The sequence below is a fragment of the Platichthys flesus genome, chromosome 7 (genome assembly GCF_949316205.1).
Source record: "Platichthys flesus chromosome 7, fPlaFle2.1, whole genome shotgun sequence".
Classification (NCBI taxonomy): Eukaryota; Metazoa; Chordata; class Actinopteri; order Pleuronectiformes; family Pleuronectidae; genus Platichthys; species Platichthys flesus.
The window spans coordinates 16,977,606-16,996,290 of NC_084951.1; the positions used below are offsets into that span (position 1 = coordinate 16,977,606).

General features: G+C 42.0%; 1 protein-coding gene across 1 annotated transcript; it reads right to left on the reverse strand.

The window, feature by feature from the left end:
* Positions 1-545: 545 nt before the first annotated feature.
* Positions 546-15,796, reverse strand: LOC133956323 (plakophilin-1). Its single transcript, XM_062391271.1, has 15 exons — positions 15,437-15,796; positions 12,291-12,430; positions 8,849-9,025; positions 8,527-8,723; positions 8,048-8,189; positions 7,641-7,848; positions 6,489-6,657; positions 6,217-6,334; positions 4,308-4,475; positions 4,047-4,223; positions 3,579-3,732; positions 3,311-3,497; positions 2,343-2,427; positions 1,782-1,891; positions 546-1,639 (listed from the first exon to the last, which is right to left on the reverse strand). The coding sequence occupies exons 1-14, from the start codon at positions 15,618-15,620 to the stop codon at positions 1,817-1,819; spliced, it is 2,181 nt and encodes a 726-aa protein (XP_062247255.1). The 5' UTR covers positions 15,621-15,796; the 3' UTR covers positions 546-1,639; positions 1,782-1,816.
* Between the last annotated feature and the right edge of the window lie 2,889 nt (positions 15,797-18,685).

Here is an 18,685-nt window from a genome sequence, read left to right on the forward strand (position 1 = left end):
ATCAGACATGTATATGTTAATCTAAATACCTCTAAGTCATTGTTGGGGGATTACTGTGGAACCAAATGAGCTTGAAATGTTGCAACATGTACTGAATCAAAATTTCAGTCGCAGTGCAATTCAAGAAGTTGCGGTCAGATTTGACGGAGGACTTTAATTTAAAAACATTTTGGGGGAACCGTAGGGGAATCCACACAGCTGCCAACCGTCTCACCATCTATCAACTATCTTTACAGGGATGCTCTAGGGATTTGAAATGCTGTTTTTTCCAAAAAAGCTTTTAAATCGGAAAATCGGATTTCAGTACACAGGACAGTAGATTGGCGATGAGACCAGAAACCATATAATGCATGTATAAGTATAATGTGCAAATGTCAAGAGATCAGAATGAACTAGATTCATGTTCAAGGGCTCTGTCCCTTCATTATCTCTTTGGCGTTCACCAACTGTGTGCGGCTGTGACAGTTGTGTATTATATTCCAAACCTCTATTTTATGTGAGAAAAGAAAACAATGGTGGAAAAAAAAATAACAATACATGGGGCCTAGAATTTATCAATTTTAATAGGCATGTTAATGACAAAGCTACATGATACAAAAAGGCACGTAGTATTCCACTGTAAAAGAACAGTTTGACATTTAGAGAAGGTTTATTATTTGTAGTTGCTGGCGGCTGCATGTTGTTCCCTTTCGACAGAATCAGGCTAGCTGTTTCCCTCCGTTTCAAGCCTTTGTGCTAAGCTAACTAAGCTAAGCTAAATAAGCTAAGCTGACTTGTAAGCATGCTGTAGCTTCATATTTAATACCGAGATAGGAGTGTGGTATCAATCTTTTATTTTAACTCTCGGCAAAGAAATGCAAAAATGTGTGTTTCCCAAAATGTCAAACAATTTATTGAATTATTTTGACATGTTTGTTGAACGCAGACTACAGAATGAAGTATAAAAAAAAAAAACGCCATTAAACATGACAAACAATGTAGCATTTCTTTGGTTTCGTGTGAAAATCCAAGTCCTATTTCTTTCTTAACCCGAGCGTTAGCTCAGCTTTTTACATACTTTAGGTACATTCAACATATGATAACCATCTTCAACTTTCTAACTCCAACAATACTAAACAAACAAAACAGATATTGTTACTGACAGAACACTCTTTGGGTGGATGAGGACAGGAACAATATCACAAAAAACACAATCTTTTTTTGTCTTTCTAACTTTTCACATACTTTTCTCACTGCTTTCAGTATCCGCTGCTCAGTCCTCAAGGCCACTGCAGATATTATATTTCTTAGCTGCTGCACAGATGAAGGGGATAGCTATGCAATGATAAATCATAAAAGGTAACATTTCAGTGAAGATAATGTCGTCTGTCCACAATATTGCTCTCAGGCTGTAAAAAGCACACTTAACCTACCAAAAACACACTCACCTATATTTATATACACATAGAGAAACTTATCCAAATTAAATACATACAACACCGCAGGATTACTCATGAAATTAAAAGCTCACTCTTCTCTAAAGTATGTACACTCTACTATTGACTAATGGGATCACTCAAGCCAGGCTGTTTCTGAAGAATTCCCCTCTCCTTTTTGTTAGGGTGTGGCCGCAGCAGTGTTTAAACATGCTGGTTTCCATCTGCAGGTACACACACGAGCACAAAAGAAGGAAAGAGAGAGGAGAGGCACAGAGAAAAGGTTTAAATCCATTTGATACAATCTGCACTGATAGTTTAAATCCCGACTACACGGATTAACAACATGCCAAAACTGAACTGTACCTCTTGGGCCCTGTGCTGCCGCCAGTCCTTCATGCTCAGTCGATGATTTGCGCCGACCTTTGCGCTTGTGTAGTGTTGTCATTGACAAATAGGGACTTGGCCAATCCCAGCTGTGGATCAAAAAGTTGCAAAGGAGTCAGTGAAGGGCGTCGCACAACACCAACACGAGGCAGCCTTGCACTTAATGTGAGAGTAAACACGGCGTCAACTGTTTAATCAGTGCCTCTGTACATCTGATAAGCACATTTGCTCACACTAATGTTAATGTTCTCTCATAACATCTTGACTTCCTCGTCATCATTCTCTTGTCATTCCCATGTGTTAATCTTCCTGTAATAGACAGCGCACGCTGAAAACCCGTCTGCCAGGATTCCAGTGTGACTGTTTCTGTATTCACTGAACTCTTGGGTGTGGCAGGTGGGAAGGGAAAGTGACTGTGTGAGCCGCAGGGGTAATAACAAACACCCATCCTTTAGAGCCGGGCCCTCCCAGTGCTTGTGCAATGCGGCATGAGCTTGTGCTAAAATGGAACTAAATTCACATTATCTCAGACTAATTTACCTTCTTGGCGGCGCCTTGAAGACTCTTCTCGTTCCACAAGTTGTAGAGCAGCAATGAGGCTGCTGTGCTGCCTTTGGGGAAAGACCTGTGACGGAGGGCAGAGGACAGTGAGAAGGTTTGCAGCACAAGACAAAAAAAGAGCAGTTGAAAATATGAAAGGATTGTGGAAGCAAACAGGCACTAAAAATATCACCTGCACTTCTGGTGTTTTAGACATGTTTACATAGCTTTATGTTGACTGAAAGACTGTTTGTGCTGCAAAAAAAAACCTTTACAACAAACTGCAGCAGCTCAGTTTAAGAAGTCCTGTATTAGTCACACAATGGGGAAATTTGTTACTGCAGCAGAAAGTCATTCAATAAGTAGCATGCAGTACTTGGGTGAAGGAATAGAAAGAAATAGAAATATAGAACAAATATAAATGTAATTAAACTGGTATTTACAGTGTAAAGAACTATATTATGTGTCAGAATATGTACGGTGAATGGTTGCATATAACTGTGATACTGCACAGACGGGTCAGAAGTGAACCTGCTGCAGAGGACTCCAGCCACAGTACATCACCTGGTTCATCTTAACTACTTTTGTCAGCGGTGTGAGCACCAACAAATAAATTCCAGACAAAAAAAGTGGCTGTGGCTGAGCAGGTCGTGCGGGTTGTCCACTAAATGGAAGGTCAGCGGTTCAATCCCTGACGCCAGCAGTCTGCGTGTCAAAGTACCCTTGGGGCAAGATACTAAACCCTGACCTTTTTGAGTGGTTGAAAAGAAAAGAGCTGGACTCAACTTGCAGATCTCACAATATACGCAGATAAAACTTATGAGAGGCAAAACTACTTTATTCAAACATCCCCTTGCAGTTAAAGAGCTAGTTCAATACAGCTTACAGGAGTCGGTGAAATGCATCCCAGCTTGTGACAGCTATAAAAGCTGAATCTCCCATACAGAGCAGAATAAATAATAGCTCACCCATTCTCGCTGAGGTCAGCCAGTGGCCTCACCAGTGCTTCATTAAGGACCTTCTTGCCGATCTCAGGTTCTGCCAACATCAGAGTCCGAGCTGTGTTGCAGGCTGCTGATATGGTTTTATCGTCTTTTCCCATTTCCCGGGGGCCGGCGGAAAGGAGGCTCGTGAGATCCGGCAGAATCTGCCTTGCTACAGAAAAGAAATGGGAAACATTAAGTACATTTTGTAAGGATGCAACTGGTATTACCAACCACTCGTGCATCTTCTTACCCATGGTAGGCTGCACACTGGAGACTCGACACATGTTACTCATCAGGGAAATAGCGGCCTTCTGCAGCGCCCCGCAAGACGACTTCAACAGAGGAGAAACGTGCGGCAGAGCGCCCAACTTCTGAACCAGAATCCTGCTCACGGCCACGGAGCCCTGAAACAGCAGCAGAACAAAGAAGGACAACAGGAGGAAAACATCAGTTGTAATCTCGTTAATAACTCCAGCATTCGATATTTATCCTAGGTTTAAATTCTTGAAATCCCTTTGACTTCTTTCATTCAGAAATTACCACTGAATCCAGGCATTAAAAGCTCCTCCTGTTCTCAGTTGTTGTTGTGCTGTCGTGTCATTCATCCCACCACCTCTCCACCCTTGTGGCTTTCCTCCTCTCCTAAATCAATCTGAGATGATCCTGATGGTCCGTTAGCGAAAGAGGTTAGGCCTCATAGTTGTCTTTTTGCACTCACCCCCCCATTGCCGGCTGTGAGGTTCCGCAGGGCACCGCAGCAGGCCTCCAGGGTGCCGTCTTTCTGGGACGAGCCCAGCAGGGACAGGTAGGTTTTCATGGCTTTCGGATGGCACAGCCACTTTTCGCCTGAAGCGGAGCTGTCCTCTGGCATTGCCTGATCCATATCAAACAAAAACTGAGGAGAGAGGAAGACAGGAGACTGTAAAGGGGGCTGATATTGCAGACATGGATGGAGGTGTGCGTGCTGGTTAATGCTCACCTCCTTTTGAACCTTGCCACTCCTGGGGCTGAAGCATCCAATTGGGGGGCTTTTCTTACTCTCGGGCTGTCTCTCGATTTGAGGACAGTACTTGGCAAAGGATGCTGGGGACTCCACCTCTAGTTGGTAGGACAAGTTGTGTAGAATGCATACACAGTTCTCCACAGACTAGAGGAGAGGAACGGAGAGGTTCTTAACTACACTGTTAATATCGTCATTGCAGTACACCCCCCCCCCCCCTCTAGCATCAACTGTTTGAGCAAATGTCAACCTAGATCAGAAGTAAACATATTTTAATTGATGTAGTGCCGTTTACTATCATCGAAGCTCCTATAGACTTAGTCTGCAGGGTGTCCTACTTTGACTTGTGTTCTAATGAATTAAAGTCGACCTTATTGCAAGAACTCAATGTACTCACGACTGAGGCAGGAAAAATTTAACAAGGGTTAATGTGAACATACCTCAAGCATCACTGCAGGTGATCCATCATACTGTTTCAGCACGACCCACTAATAACTTAATCTGTATCCTTTACCGTTTGGTACAAAGTCAAAAAACTTTTGTCGAATCAATCCTCTGCTGAATTTTCTCAAAGCTTTACCCATGCAACACTTACTTGATGTAAGCTATAACAATAAAAATGTATTTTAACAACAATAGAAAACACAACTTAGCCTTACCCATAAATCAAACAAACACTGACTCTTCTTCTAATAGTATTGGCTGATACATTACATGTCATGATGACATATTTAACAAGGACATGCCCTAAAGTGGCTTTTACAACTGATTTGTAAAATGATCCCATACGAAAGAGCCACGGCAACATGTTACAGTTTATTAAAGGAGGCTAATGTGTCACTTTTACAAACCTGACATTAAACAAACAAAGCATATTATCACTTAGTCTTTCAAACAACTGAAAACGACACTCAGGTCCTTCATTAAAAGAGGCCTGTGTTAACTGTGCAAGCACAGACATGGAATTAAATACACATCCACACCCCAAATTTTAGCAGGCACACATACAGTACGAGCACCCACTAATTATATACACACTGTAGCTCTGAGGATGTACAGCATGCGGGTGTTTGCTTGTATTTGTTCTGTGTAGTGTGCACTTAAAGATATTTACAGGAAGGAACTACAAGTTCACGGCAGCACAACTACAACCATGGCTGCTCTCATCTGCGCCCAGGCACAATTCAGTGTGATAGAGGTAGACGAAACAACAACACCCTGAGCCAGAAGGAAAACAATGCTGTGGCCTAGTATAGAAAAAGATTGTTCTTAATTACAAGATCAGCAGTGCATCTATTCGATTAATGATGTTTATCTTCAAGTATCTGAAAGAATTGTACAAATATCAACTCCTGGAATATCTAAAAATAGTGAAAAACGCACTATTTGCTCAAGCCCATGGTCAAAGAGTTGACTGCTTTGGCCAACCCGTAGTGGAAAATCCTTGAATAGTCAGTTTACAGTGATATAAAAAAATATAGAACAATACATCTATAAAAAGATTGTTATTATCACGCTTATAAGAGACTTAGTAGCTCAAATATCAATGTTTCTAATTTCTGGAATATAGGTCGATCAACTTATGAGGACAAATTGATGAATATTTCTAATTCTGCTTAACATCATCAGTTTTACCGGTGGTGGGAGGGGGGGTGGAGGAGTTCAGAAGCCAACAGACAATTATTTCCGTGCACGTCAAAAATTAACTCTGATAACGCCATGATTATTTTTGTCATCAAGTTTAATAAAGGAGGTTGAATAAGCAATGGGGCAATGATAATAAAAATAATGATAATGCTCCCAACTGTTGCCATTTACAAATTAGGGGTGGATGGGTTATGGTGCTGTCGATGAGAGAGGTAGAGCGACTGCGTGTTTGGAGTTGTACCTTGTCATCAGGATTATCCTCAGCAACACAGGACTGGATGTAACTCATGAGGGAGTCGATGAGGCCACTGCATTGTCTCATTTCTTGTCTCTTCCCCTTCTCACAACAGCTCAGGTTCCTAAACACATCATTCAGACATTCATTTAACTCTGCATGGACACACGTCGACCACAGGATGAGCAGATGCCTCTGGAGCAGAACAAGCAGTGACTTGCACTGTACTCAAACATGAAAATGATCCATATAAAAGGAATCTTCTGAGACGTTCTCACCGCAGGCACCCCGTGGCGTTGCAGAAGACATCGGGGTGAATGTTGTTGTTGGCGCTGTTGTCCGACCAGCATGTGAACGGCACCACCACATTCTCGGTCAAGGCGGGCAGTGCAGTTTGTGTGAGTTCTGTCTTCAGTTCATCGGTAGACGACAGGTTCCATAGCAGGCCTACAAAGTACAACACAAATGAAGTTGGTCAGAACACACCTGATTTTTTCTTTAGGTGTCAATTTCTATTAAATTCTATTACGAAAAATTTGGTAAACTCTATTAGCACATACATTTGGATATAATACCATTAGGACAAATATTAGGCTTGGTTTTTCCGAGCTTCTACATATGTGGGTTACCTAAACTTACATTTACACACAACTCCTTGGATATTGCCTAGACCTTGTCTGTAGGCAATCGTTCTTATTCTAATTTTCTAAGTAAACGCAGGAATTGTGTATATAATGTACGACTCTTTTTGGGTGATTTCCTGTTTGGGAAAATAAACATTTTTCAACAGTCTTAAGGGTAAATGTTTGAGAATGTTAAAATGGAAAGACAGCCAACAGCTATTTTCTATGTAAAGATGTTGTGGTGTCCTGACAGAGTGAGACTGTGTGTTGTAAATTGAGCTTTGTCTTTGTAACCGGTCCGGCCGCACGTTCATGTTTGTGCATGCGAGTCCCTCCCTGTGCATCTATTGGCTGTCCACCAGTCATAAAGCGTGATGACTCCAGCTCAAATCTGCACTCAGTCATGTAAACCTGGAAATGAATACTATTACATATATAACCTTTTAAAACCCTATTTCCCTTCATTATCATAATTCCAATTTCATGTTACAAAAATTTGAGTTTTTACGTTTGCAAGGAACAGGTTCATCTGGGCAGACGAGTAAGAGTAAAATATGCTTTTTCTGTGTATGAGAAATTCAAACTTAACATAATGTAAACCAATTGTGTGCATGTACATTATGTGTATATTGGCCCTGTTGAACTGGTCTGTCCTTTTATTTTATTCTATGTATACATGTTCTGCTAAAACAATAAGAATATATATACTTTCTAAAAAGGCATCATGTTGTAAAGCGCATACTGCTGCTCAGTGTATGTGAGATTTCCTCCTTTCATTTTGGGGATAGGGCGTCTTTGAGGTCCTACCTGTGATTTGTTTCTGAGTGTCAGTCGAATCGGTTTTCTTTAGTAGCTGCAGGGCCTTGCCTATACCACCACAGTGTTGAACCTCCAGCTTGTTGTTCTTGTCCTTAAACACCAGGTTCCTCAGGGCGCCAGCAGCAGCCTGGCCCACCCCGGGGCTGGGGCTCTCCAGAAGTTTCACGAGAGGAGGGATGCCCCCTAGTTCTAAAACCTGCAACACAGAAGCGAGGAGGGGACGGATGAGGTGTGGCCATAGCTTTCTCCGCCCTTTCCCTCAAGGCAGGTTAACCTCACAGAGACCTTGCAGGTTAACCTCACAGCTTGTATCTCTACAGTCGGCTATAAGACAACCTTCACACTGAACAACACTGCTACGTCTAAAGGTCTTTATAGTATACTTGTGCTCAGACCTCCTCTTTGGAACGCTCCTCATTGAAGGTGGTGTGTTGGATGAAGGTGGCTCCGCACTGCTTGAAATTCTCATCAGGGTGAGACAGATACTCTACAGCCTGCTTCAGGGTCAGCTCTGATACGTTTATCCCACTGTCAACACTGGAGAAACAGAAATGACATTATTTAATTCGCTTTTTATGAATATTAGAGAATATAAGCCAACCCAACCTGAATAAACCTGAATGTGCAGAATATGTCTCCTTTAATTTGAAGTAGGAATTGAAAAACATGGAAGAACACTGAAGCACTAAATGAAAAATCTTTTCTGACATCTCCCAAAAAGCAGTACCTTTTATTTCTCCATATCCCTTCCCGGGCTCCGCACTTGACAACACACAATCACAGTGTGAAGCCGATAAGATGAACGGTCCCCAATATATACTGTATGTTCCACAGACAGAGATATGAAAACAAGATGCAAGGTGGGTGAGCTCACGCTGATTGCTGCAGATGCATCTTGGTTGTTTTCATGGTTCCCATCCTGCCCTCAGTGTAGGAGTGGGCCGATGGTTGCTGGACAATGCGTGTCTGGCTGTTGGTCATGTTATTGCCGTTGGTCATGGAGTAGGTGCTGTGTCTATTGGTTGAAGCGTAGAGGGAGTGCTGGCTTTGGAGCGCCTGACCCTTGGCTCTCTGAATAAAGAGCGATTCACAATGATTAGCTGGTACCGTGGAATAATTGCAGTTTTTTTGTCTGCATAAAAATTGTAGGTGCTTCAGTGACATTGTGGGTTTAGAGAATGAGAACAACTGATCACCATGGCAGGTCCGGCAGAAAATTGAGGAACCAAGGCAGGGTCACTGCGGCTGGCTTTCAATTCACTTGGACCCTGGGGCCAGTTGGAGCCTTTCACTTGCTGTTCCCATCCGCCTGAGGTGCTTTGATATCTTCCTCTGGTGGCTCTATTGGGCATGGAGCGACTCTTCTGATAGATCTAAAGCGAGAGACAGTTGGGTTCAGGAGATTGACGTTTCACTCCCAGTTCTCAAGAGAATGAGTCACAGAAATGTTTGGAAAAATGCACATCGAAAAAAATCCACCCGGGCCAGTCTCGGAGGAAACAAGCTTTTTTTTTCTGCTGAAATACGGCATGACCCTGAGGCTTCTCTCTGGCTACAGGCCAGGTCATGAAAAAAGTAGTTAACCTACTTTCTATGAGGACAGATTTGAAAAAACATCCCCTGTTAACCAAGACAGAGGAATCTAAGCTCAAAACAAGGACTGCATACCTGTTTTTTTCCCCTGTTTCCTTCTATACCTCTAACTCAACCAAGGTAACATAATCCGTCACTGGAGACTAACTCACGCTGTGTGCGTTATGAGACTGCTGGCCCTGCTGAGCACTTTCTCACAGAGGAGCTTTGTGTGTTCAAGTCGGACACAGTGTCCTGTAACGTTCACAATCCTGATCTCACTAAATAACTTAATCTCCTGTGATTACGTATTGTTTTTATATCAATTACTTTTCCTTCGCTTTTTTGGTTTTGTGTCTGTGTGTGGGCGTCTGTTTGTGTGTTCACACAGTTCCGGCTTTGCTGCTTTGCAAGAAACTTGGCATCACCTGAGAGAACTGACAGAACATGTCCTGCTGATGCTTAAGCCATTAGTCATTTTTCAGAATTGAACCTTTGTCTGCTACTAGTTTCTGTTAGAAAAACTAAATTCCCACCGGTGTTTGCACACTGAGCGCCAGTAAGGAAGGAAGTGTGCACCACTGTGATAAAGAAAAAGTTTCCCTTTTTCAAAAGAATCATAAAATAAAAAAATCACAAACATCAACAACTATTTTCTAACAGTTAACCGCAGGAGCTGTCATGTGGACATTCTGATGGCAGTACCCAATTAAGTGGTTTGTAGTCTGAAATTTGTCCCCAAAATTAGCCTATGACACAGACACACACACACACATTATTTTTTAACGACCCTGTTCTCTGTCTGTTTACCGACTCTCCTATTTCTGTTTCAAACTGGACTGGTTGCCTGGTGACCAGCTGTACTTGAGCCCTGCTTCTAGGCAGCAAAAGCAAGATGGAGGTCAGATCAGTCAACAACATGCTTGATTAGAGCTGGCACCGTGTTTACTCTCAAAGTGCAGCTTGCTCACTTCATCCTGTCATTTGGATAGAAAGGGACTGAGCCACCAGGCCTCACACATGCCAGGGACTGCAAAGGAAGAGAAGGACGGATGCAAATCCAGAACTCAGAGCAAATACAAGCAGCACAGACGTCTGATAAGAGACCATGCACTAAAACACGAATTTACAGTTTGCAATTGGATTTAGGAGCAGGGCATAATTGTGTACTGCCAAAAAACGTCTCTCATAAAGCTCTGCATCATCAAGCCTTCAATGTGAAACTTTCTTTGTCTCTACATGAAGAAACCAAATGTCATGTATGAGTAAGGACCGGTTTGCTTGCAGACTCTTGTTTCTAACGTCTGGTCTGTATATTAAATGATTCATTCACCTCATCGGTCTGATTAACTGTCAGTCATGTTCTGCCAGGAAAACATAACTAAGCAGAAAAAAAAACATAACACACAAACACACAACAAGCAACAAGCTTCTGGTGTCTCCAACTTAGAAAAAGAATATTAACCGGAACAGAATTGGCTGCAGGGTGCTTACTATATAAATTATAAAAACGATATTGGCAGATTTTAGACATTTTTATGGTATAAAAGCTCTGGCAATAATTGCACTTTTACAAAGTTTCTAATGTTCAGATCACCATAACCTTCAATTAAAGGTGTGCCTAACACAGTGGCCATATATCAATGTTGAAATATGAACATTGGGAGAGACGTCACCCCTGTTGCCATGAACTTGGACAAGGATATGAGGTTATTAGCTCGGCAATTCGTTGTTTACTGCAGAATTTAAATTAATTAAAATTCTAATTTAGCCTGTGACCCTCAGATAAGGTGACAGAATCAACACACACGTTATATATGAGGCAATAGATTCGCAAGGACTGAGGATTATGAACATTCATTTGTAAGAATTCATCACCACACTCCCTAGACATGCCTCAACTCATCGTCGGTAGGTCAGGTCAGGCCACAGTAGAGCTATAATACATATTTATACACACACACGCACGCACACATGCACGTACACGCACACACACACGCGCGTCAGCATGCGACTGATAAAGTGTTTCACTGAACAAGGCCTCGAACCACTCATGACCAAGTGAACCCTCCCAAACGGTTCCAACGCTGACACCTAAACTCACTGTATAAACTGTGGGAATTGTTTCTGGCAAGTGTAGCTTGTTTACTTTCTGGGTTATGGCAACGGATTGATACAGTTTTAATGTTAACATTCAATATGAGGCTCCGAAAAGAGGCTAGTTTAATATCCAGTGTGCAAGATTTAAGTGAAAGAATATAAAATAATCCTTTTCTTTACTAGTGTGTTATCATCTAAATTATACAAATTGTTGTTTTCGTTACCCTTTATTCTTAAAAACATTATTTCGATTGGGAGCGGGTCCTCTCTAGGTAAGCGGCCATGTTTTGTACAGTAGCCCAAACAGGACAAACTTAAAACCTTTTGAGTTTATATGACAGCTGAAGGCTACCACAGGTTCTCTTTCATGTTTGGAAGGGGAGGGAGAAGTGACGGGTATTCAGCTGCAACATGCAACTTCATCACTGGATTTCACCGAATTCTACACACTGAACCTTTAACTTAGCTTAGCATGAAGACTGGAAATAGGCTGGAACAGTTAGCCTGGCTTTGTCCACTTCCTTTGTGCCTGAATATTTCTCTGCTGGTTGTGTCAAGTCACTGTAAACCACCAGGAAATAATCCTGCACATAACTCCTTGTAAAACCATAACCTGTCATTTTTATAATTGGGTGTAAGTGTAAAATAACCAAACAATAATGAGCCTCTGGTTAGATACATTTTCCCATTAACCTTTATGCAATAATTATTTAGTGGTGTTATATTCACATTGTAATGCAGCTCCTAGTTTGCTTTAAGAAGCTTAATCTGTATTACCAAACAAGACACAGCTTCTATATGGATAAAACCTTAATGCAGGTATATATTTATGTGAATTATCTGTGATTATGGTAAAACAAAACATGACTTGGTCTTCCTCTGCAGAGTCTGTGAAAGGGAGTAGGATTTCCACCATGATCATCTCGCTACAATATTACACTGTGCAGTCACATGAGGAACAATTACCGCTTTGTTGTGGCCTGCTGACATGTTGGGGCCTGCTGACATGCTGGAGCTACTGTAGCTGAAGGTGCCATTTGCTTTGGACGGAGTAAACTTGAACGATCCAAACTCGGAATCTGATGTCAAAGACTGCTCGAACAAACCTGGTGAAAGAGGAGAAGGGTGAGAAAAAGGGAAACGAACAACAGAGAGGCACAGAAGGAATGAAGGATGCAGGATTTGACCTACAGAGAGTTTAGTTTACTATGGTTAGGTCGTTTTTTGAATAATGTCAAGTTGACATCGATGGCAGATAAAACCAGGGAGCATCAAACATGCTGGCAAGACAGCACGAGGGTGTGGTTGGAATTTGGCCCCTTCATGTGGGCATCAGGATTTCATCAGATTGAAAATTCAGTGTGGTCATGGGAGGTATCTTATTATTTGTTATATCTATCCACACGTTTAGGTGATATCTGCTTCCCCCGCAGTAACATCGAATTCCCCCTTAAATGAAGAATCAAACTAAATCACAACATAATTTCATACCAACATTGGCCGTTGATCCCTTACAGAGTAATCAGACTGACTCTGGTGTGTGTCACTGGATTAATAGACTTCTTCTTTGGTATATGGAGGATAAATCGCCCTTGAATTAGGGTGATTCAATAACCGGTATTAAAAAGGACAAATAAAAGAGGGATGGACCAGAGGGATTTGAAGAAGTCAATTAAAAAAAGTGATGAACCAATATATGAATCCAATTTTAAAAATAAGACAAAAACCACTCAGATTTATTTCAAATGTTTAATACTTCAATGAAAAAGTTTGTAAATCTATATATTGTTATAGGGACATAAACAGCCAAATCCAAATATCTGACTTAAGGAATGGCACACATCGAGATGCCTTTCCTCAAATCACACAGACATGACATCATGTCCCTCACAGTCTGCAGCCGTCAAGCATGGCCCTTCATGTGGAAGCCTGTTTCAGCACCTTCACCTCGTCTGTCTCGTCGGATGATTCATGTGAACGTGAAGCCTAACTGCCACATGGTGCCAAATGTAAGGATGCCACTTCATTACAGGATTATTGCAGTCATAACATTGGCATAATCATCACGGTGAGAGCATGTACGTGAGGGCAGTGCCGGAGATGAACACGTCTCCGATAGTCATTTTAAAGGGTCAGTTCATCTGAATCATAAATAAACCTGCAGTGTGTGGGGGGGGGCTTCTCTTGGCCTCCGAGCAGAAACAATAAACTTGTTTTCTAGATAATTCATAGACCTCACTGCTTTCTTCCAGAGAGAGGAGTTGTGTCTACATTGAGGATGAACTAGAAACTGAAATAATCATGTTAAAAGAGCATATTTCTAGAAGGCCTACAACATTGACTTTGACTACACCGTCCCTCCTTTTGTTTTAACCGAACTATAAAGATCTTTCTATTCTACCGCCTTTGAGGAGCACACACAAAATTCAGCAGCAGAAACTTCGGAAAGTGAGATCTCCTCCCTCCTCAGCTCGTACGACCTAAGTTATCGACATGGTTCGATCCCACTTGTAGGGAGTGGGAACATTTACATTTTCTAATATGGTTAGCCTTCCACTTAAAACGTGATAGGACACAATAGGTCCTGGGTGTTAACAAATTGGTGAGTGTCCAAATAACTTATAACCCTCTGTACTGCAACACGCTTTTCTGAACAAAATAATTACTGGAGTTTCTTAAACAATGCCTTTGCCACAGGCGATAAGCTCGAGGGCTTGAGAGGCTATGTTTATTAATCAACCGCAATGTGTTGTTCTAGTTATTTACCCCGAGCAGAGTTTTCCCAGCCATGATTTAAACTGACACTTTAAGAAGCTTTTTCTTAAGAGAAGACAGTTTGTCAGAATCACGATTTATCTTTATGGTTTTATTCACGTACTTTATTCACTTGATGTTAGCTGATACCGATACCAGCATCAGAAATGTCTCTGATGCCAAAAAGTCGGGTCAATCATGCAGGTGTATTGTTTTCTGATACCCTGAAATAACTTGTTTGCTGCTGCACTGGCGAAGAAGAAGTGAATCATCATAAGAACCATCAGAAACATCATTATTTACTCCTAACTGAATCAGGAAGGTAAAAGTGGTATCAGAACATAGTGGGTCTACATCCAGGACATGGTCAAACGTTACACCCCAGCACGTTCACTCCGCTCTGCTTCGGCTAATCAGCTCATTGCTCCTTCACTGCGAGCTAAACACTCATCAAAAACACGACTGTTTGCCGTCCTGCTCCTAAATGGTGGAATGAGCTCCCCATTGAACTCCGGGCATCAGAAAGTTTACACATCTTCCTCCGAAAACTAAAAACAAACCTCTTCCGACTATACCTTGAATAAAAAAAAACATCACTAACAACTTTGCTGTACCTCTCTTATTTGGAGCCACACTTTTGTGGCAACAATTTGAAGAGAGCCAACTTCAAACTGTCAGGGATGTCTTCAACATGCGGGCCACATATTTCAAAACCACTTAAGGCATTGACAGTTTCAGCAAGACAAGCCAATTAGCACTCAGACAAACTACTCTGCAGACCATTTGCTCCACTGCTGCCATTTAACAACCACGCACAGTATCGCAACTCAAACCATCTCACAAGATGTAAAAACACTTGGAAATGTTATTTCCCCAAATGTGTGTGTGTGTGTGTGTGTGTGTGTGTGGGGGGGGGGGGGGGGGGGGGGGGGATTTTGCAAGCCCAAGGGCCGCATTCCTCAACGACAGGGAGAAACAGCTCAGCCTGGATAAGCGGGGAATGTGTCTGACAGTAACGAGCAATGAATCACACCGACAACACTCACGTCGGTGGATCCAGCAGCAGCAGTGGATCATATTTCACACGCCTGTATCACAAAGTCTGTTTGCAGACAAAAAGAAGCTCGAAAAGTTGAACACAACTCCCCACCTGTCACTGGGTTTCTGCCCTGGGGACGTCATCCTCTCACATTAAACAATCACACTAACAGCAGGAATGTTTGTTTTCATGGGGACACAACATTAGAGTTTAGAGCCTGCAGCAGCCATTTCTGGAGGAGTGCATCACACTGACACAGGACACACAGCTAATTGATTGTGCAGTATAGTTTCACCCTGTGGTGTTAAGAAGGTTCTACCTGAAGCGGAGGAAGACGAGTGTCCGTTCTTCCAGGATTTGGACTTGCCCCTCTTGATGGTGTGCACCTGCTCGAGCACGCGCTGCTGTCCCGAGCGCAGCTTCTTGTCTGAGGGCAGCGCGAGCGACGTGTCCTCCACGCCCCTGACGGTCATCGCCGATCTCAGCGGCTCCAACGCCGTCATCTTCCCCCGGTGAAGAGAGCCCGTGGAGGGGTCGGTCGGACCTTCGTCCGAAGGGTCTCAGAGAATAAAGGATCCCCCAGAAAAGCCTGAACACAATCACAAAGCGCGGGCTCGAGGTGGAGAAGTGGTGAGCCTCTTGTGCGCAGTGAACTCAGCTGACTTGCCAAGAGATTCAATGTTCCCACAGGAGGAGCGGCGGCGAGCTCCACCCTCACGGGACCGCGCCCCGTCGAGGTGGGACACCTGTGGGTGGGGCCAGCAGAGTTCACAGGCAGGTGTGAAGGGGGGGTGGAAGCAGGCCGCCAAGTGTGTAACAACTGGAAGAAGTGAGTAACGTCTGCGAAAAGTGTGTACCGTGTGAAAAGTTTGTAACGTGAAAGTGTGCCACATGTGAAAAAAGAGTGAAACATGTGAAAAAGTCTTTGAAACATCTGAAAATATTGTGTGACATCTGCATTTGTCTGTTGCTCTGCTGCCTCTACCTGTCACCTACAGACACACAGTGACACAGACAGGCCTCCATGACAATAAACAGTGGAGATTATGTAAGAAATAACACATTTACACAGTTCCTAACCGGCGGTGGAACGCATATAACTACTGTATGTAGCCTATGGTTTTATGCCTTGTTCTTTATTTAACAGATGCAATTTTGTCTTTCAAATTCTGAAATAAAATAATTTATCATAACTTTGGATTTTCTTTATTTATAGGAAGTCAAATCTCTCTCTATATATACAAATCTTCATGAAATATAACTTTTGAAACGTTTGAAAAAAGGCTCCTTTTCCTGTCGGCCTGCTCCGGAGGTTTTGATAACTTATCAATACATATGAATGTCATATTTAACTTCCTTTTTTATCAACAAAATGTGTAATCTGCCTTCACTTATGTATACAAGTGTTGAAAACAGTGTGTCCTCAGGAAGCACCTTTCGCTGTATCAACATACAGTATACAAGAGGGTAGTTTACTGTGACATATGTTCATATTCAAACCCACATACTATATAATACTTTGATATACCATTGCACTGTAGATACCAGCAGTAAACAGAAAATAAGCGTCACCTGCACCAGCTCCAGCATTAAAACAATGGCTACCAGAAGAGATAATGTGAGCTCTGATTCCCCGGATTGTTTTTGACCAAGTTACTGCAGGTGACATTTCTCCACCACACCCCTCACCTCAACTCTGTCAAGATAATGAACGCATGTTACACCTGTAGAATATGCACATGGACATGTATGTGAGACAAAGTCAACCCCCTTTCAGCTGCTCTTTGTAAATGTTCCTACCAGAGATTTTATCTGAGACAGATGGTGAAAGATGAGTCAGAGAAATAGTTTTGTCTGTTGATAGAATGTTAATCCCCTCAGGCCGAGGGAGAGTTTTGGTTCAGGACAAGGACGTGATGTTTGATGAGATTGAACGGTTTAAGAACCGGTTTGGAAAAGGGGACATATCACTGATTTAAGGAGATATATGTGCACAAGCCACCTGCTAAACTATTGCCACGTTGGTATGTTTAATTGGTGAGTACCACACCCTGCCTCATGACTGTGTGTGTGTGTTTGTGTGTGTCAGTGTTCACCACATGTTGTTTTGGCAGGCAGGCAGACAGGCAGATAACACCAGATGAATATCTTCACACAAAAGAGACAAAACTGTGCGTGTACGTGTGTGTGTTTCAATGGGAATAATTAAAGCCTAATGCTTTTCCACAGTTCCTGCATTTTCAAGTGTGAACACCAACATGATCGTGTGGAAAGCATTAATTTATGTTTGGAAAACATTGTTGTCACTTTGCAACAAATATAATATTACCAGGGTTCCTGCGGTCATGAAAAACCTGAAAAAGTCATGGAATTGTTAAATGTTTATTTCCAGGCCTGGAAAAGTGATGGAAAAAAAGTCATGGAAATTTGTTATATTCGTATATTGGTAAAAATGTGTATGAACCCTATACTATGATAAGTGCCTACTTGTGTCCCACGTATTGTATATCCCTAACCACAAGTGTGGGACAATTCACAGCATTTTGCCTCAATGATAAGTGCCTAGAAGTGTTCGGCTCATACTGATTGGTCAAGACATTTCTAGGCATTTTGCAAGTAGAAGTGCCTAGAAGTGTCCCAAGAATTGCGCTTCCTTAACCACTAGTGTGGGACATTTCTAGGCATTTTGCTTTAATGTAAAGAGCCTACAAGTGTCCCACGTATTGTACTTCCCTAACACCAAGAGTGGGACATTTCTAGGCATTGCCCCTCAATGATAAGTGCCTAGAAGCGTCCAGCTCATTCTGATTGGTCGGGACATTTCTCGTCATTTTTGCTATAATGTTAAGTGCCTACAAGTGTCCCACGTATTGTACATCCCTAACCAATTTGGGGAAATCAAACTATTGTCTTTCATTTGTGTAATTTAAGGTATACTGTATGCTTTGAAATTCTAATTTATAGCTGAAATACAAAATGTTGTCACTTTTTTATTTATACAATGAGATTTCACAAAATGTTTGGTCATGGACATTTGGTTTAAAGTTATTGAAAAGTCATGGAATTCCATTTGTCAAAATGTGTATGAACCCTGTATTAAGAGAAGAGTGCATCGTCAGCACCACTTTGTAATGTGGGTGGAGACAATATGAACCTCAGCTCAAGTTTGTATAAAGTTATGGAGTAAATGTACCTCGTAACATTTCATCATTGTTCACCCCACACATTAAACAGCGAAGACAATAAGAACACTGTAATTTATTGGACTATATTATTCAATTTCAGTCGTTCTAGTCTAATTATAGTATCGTTTATGGGTTAAAATTATAGTGCCCCCACCTTATCTTTATATTGTATTGCCATTACCACCGTGTGTGTGTCTGTAAGTCAATGCTCAGTTAACCTACTCTTATGGTGTGTGTTTCTTGGAAGGCAGCCATCACACAAAAATGTAGCATTTGCATTATTATAAACAATATAGTGTATTTCTGAAGGGTTAAACATGGTGAGCTTCAGAGCCCGACACACATTCTAAAACTTATTTTCCAGAATAGATATACATTTAATT

Bases quoted from the DNA above. Each gene is read 5' to 3' on its own strand.
- LOC133956323 (XM_062391271.1), bottom strand. From the start codon at position 15,620: ATGACGGCGTTGGAGCCGCTGAGATCGGCGATGACCGTCAGGGGCGTG. The intron at 8,190-8,526 runs GTGAGCTCACCC...CTGTTTCTCCAG, and splicing joins ATGCATCTGCAGCAATCAGC to TGTTGACAGTGGGATAAACG. The intron at 2,428-3,310 runs GTGAGCTATTAT...CCTCCGTCACAG, and splicing joins GCTGACCTCAGCGAGAATGG to GTCTTTCCCCAAAGGCAGCA.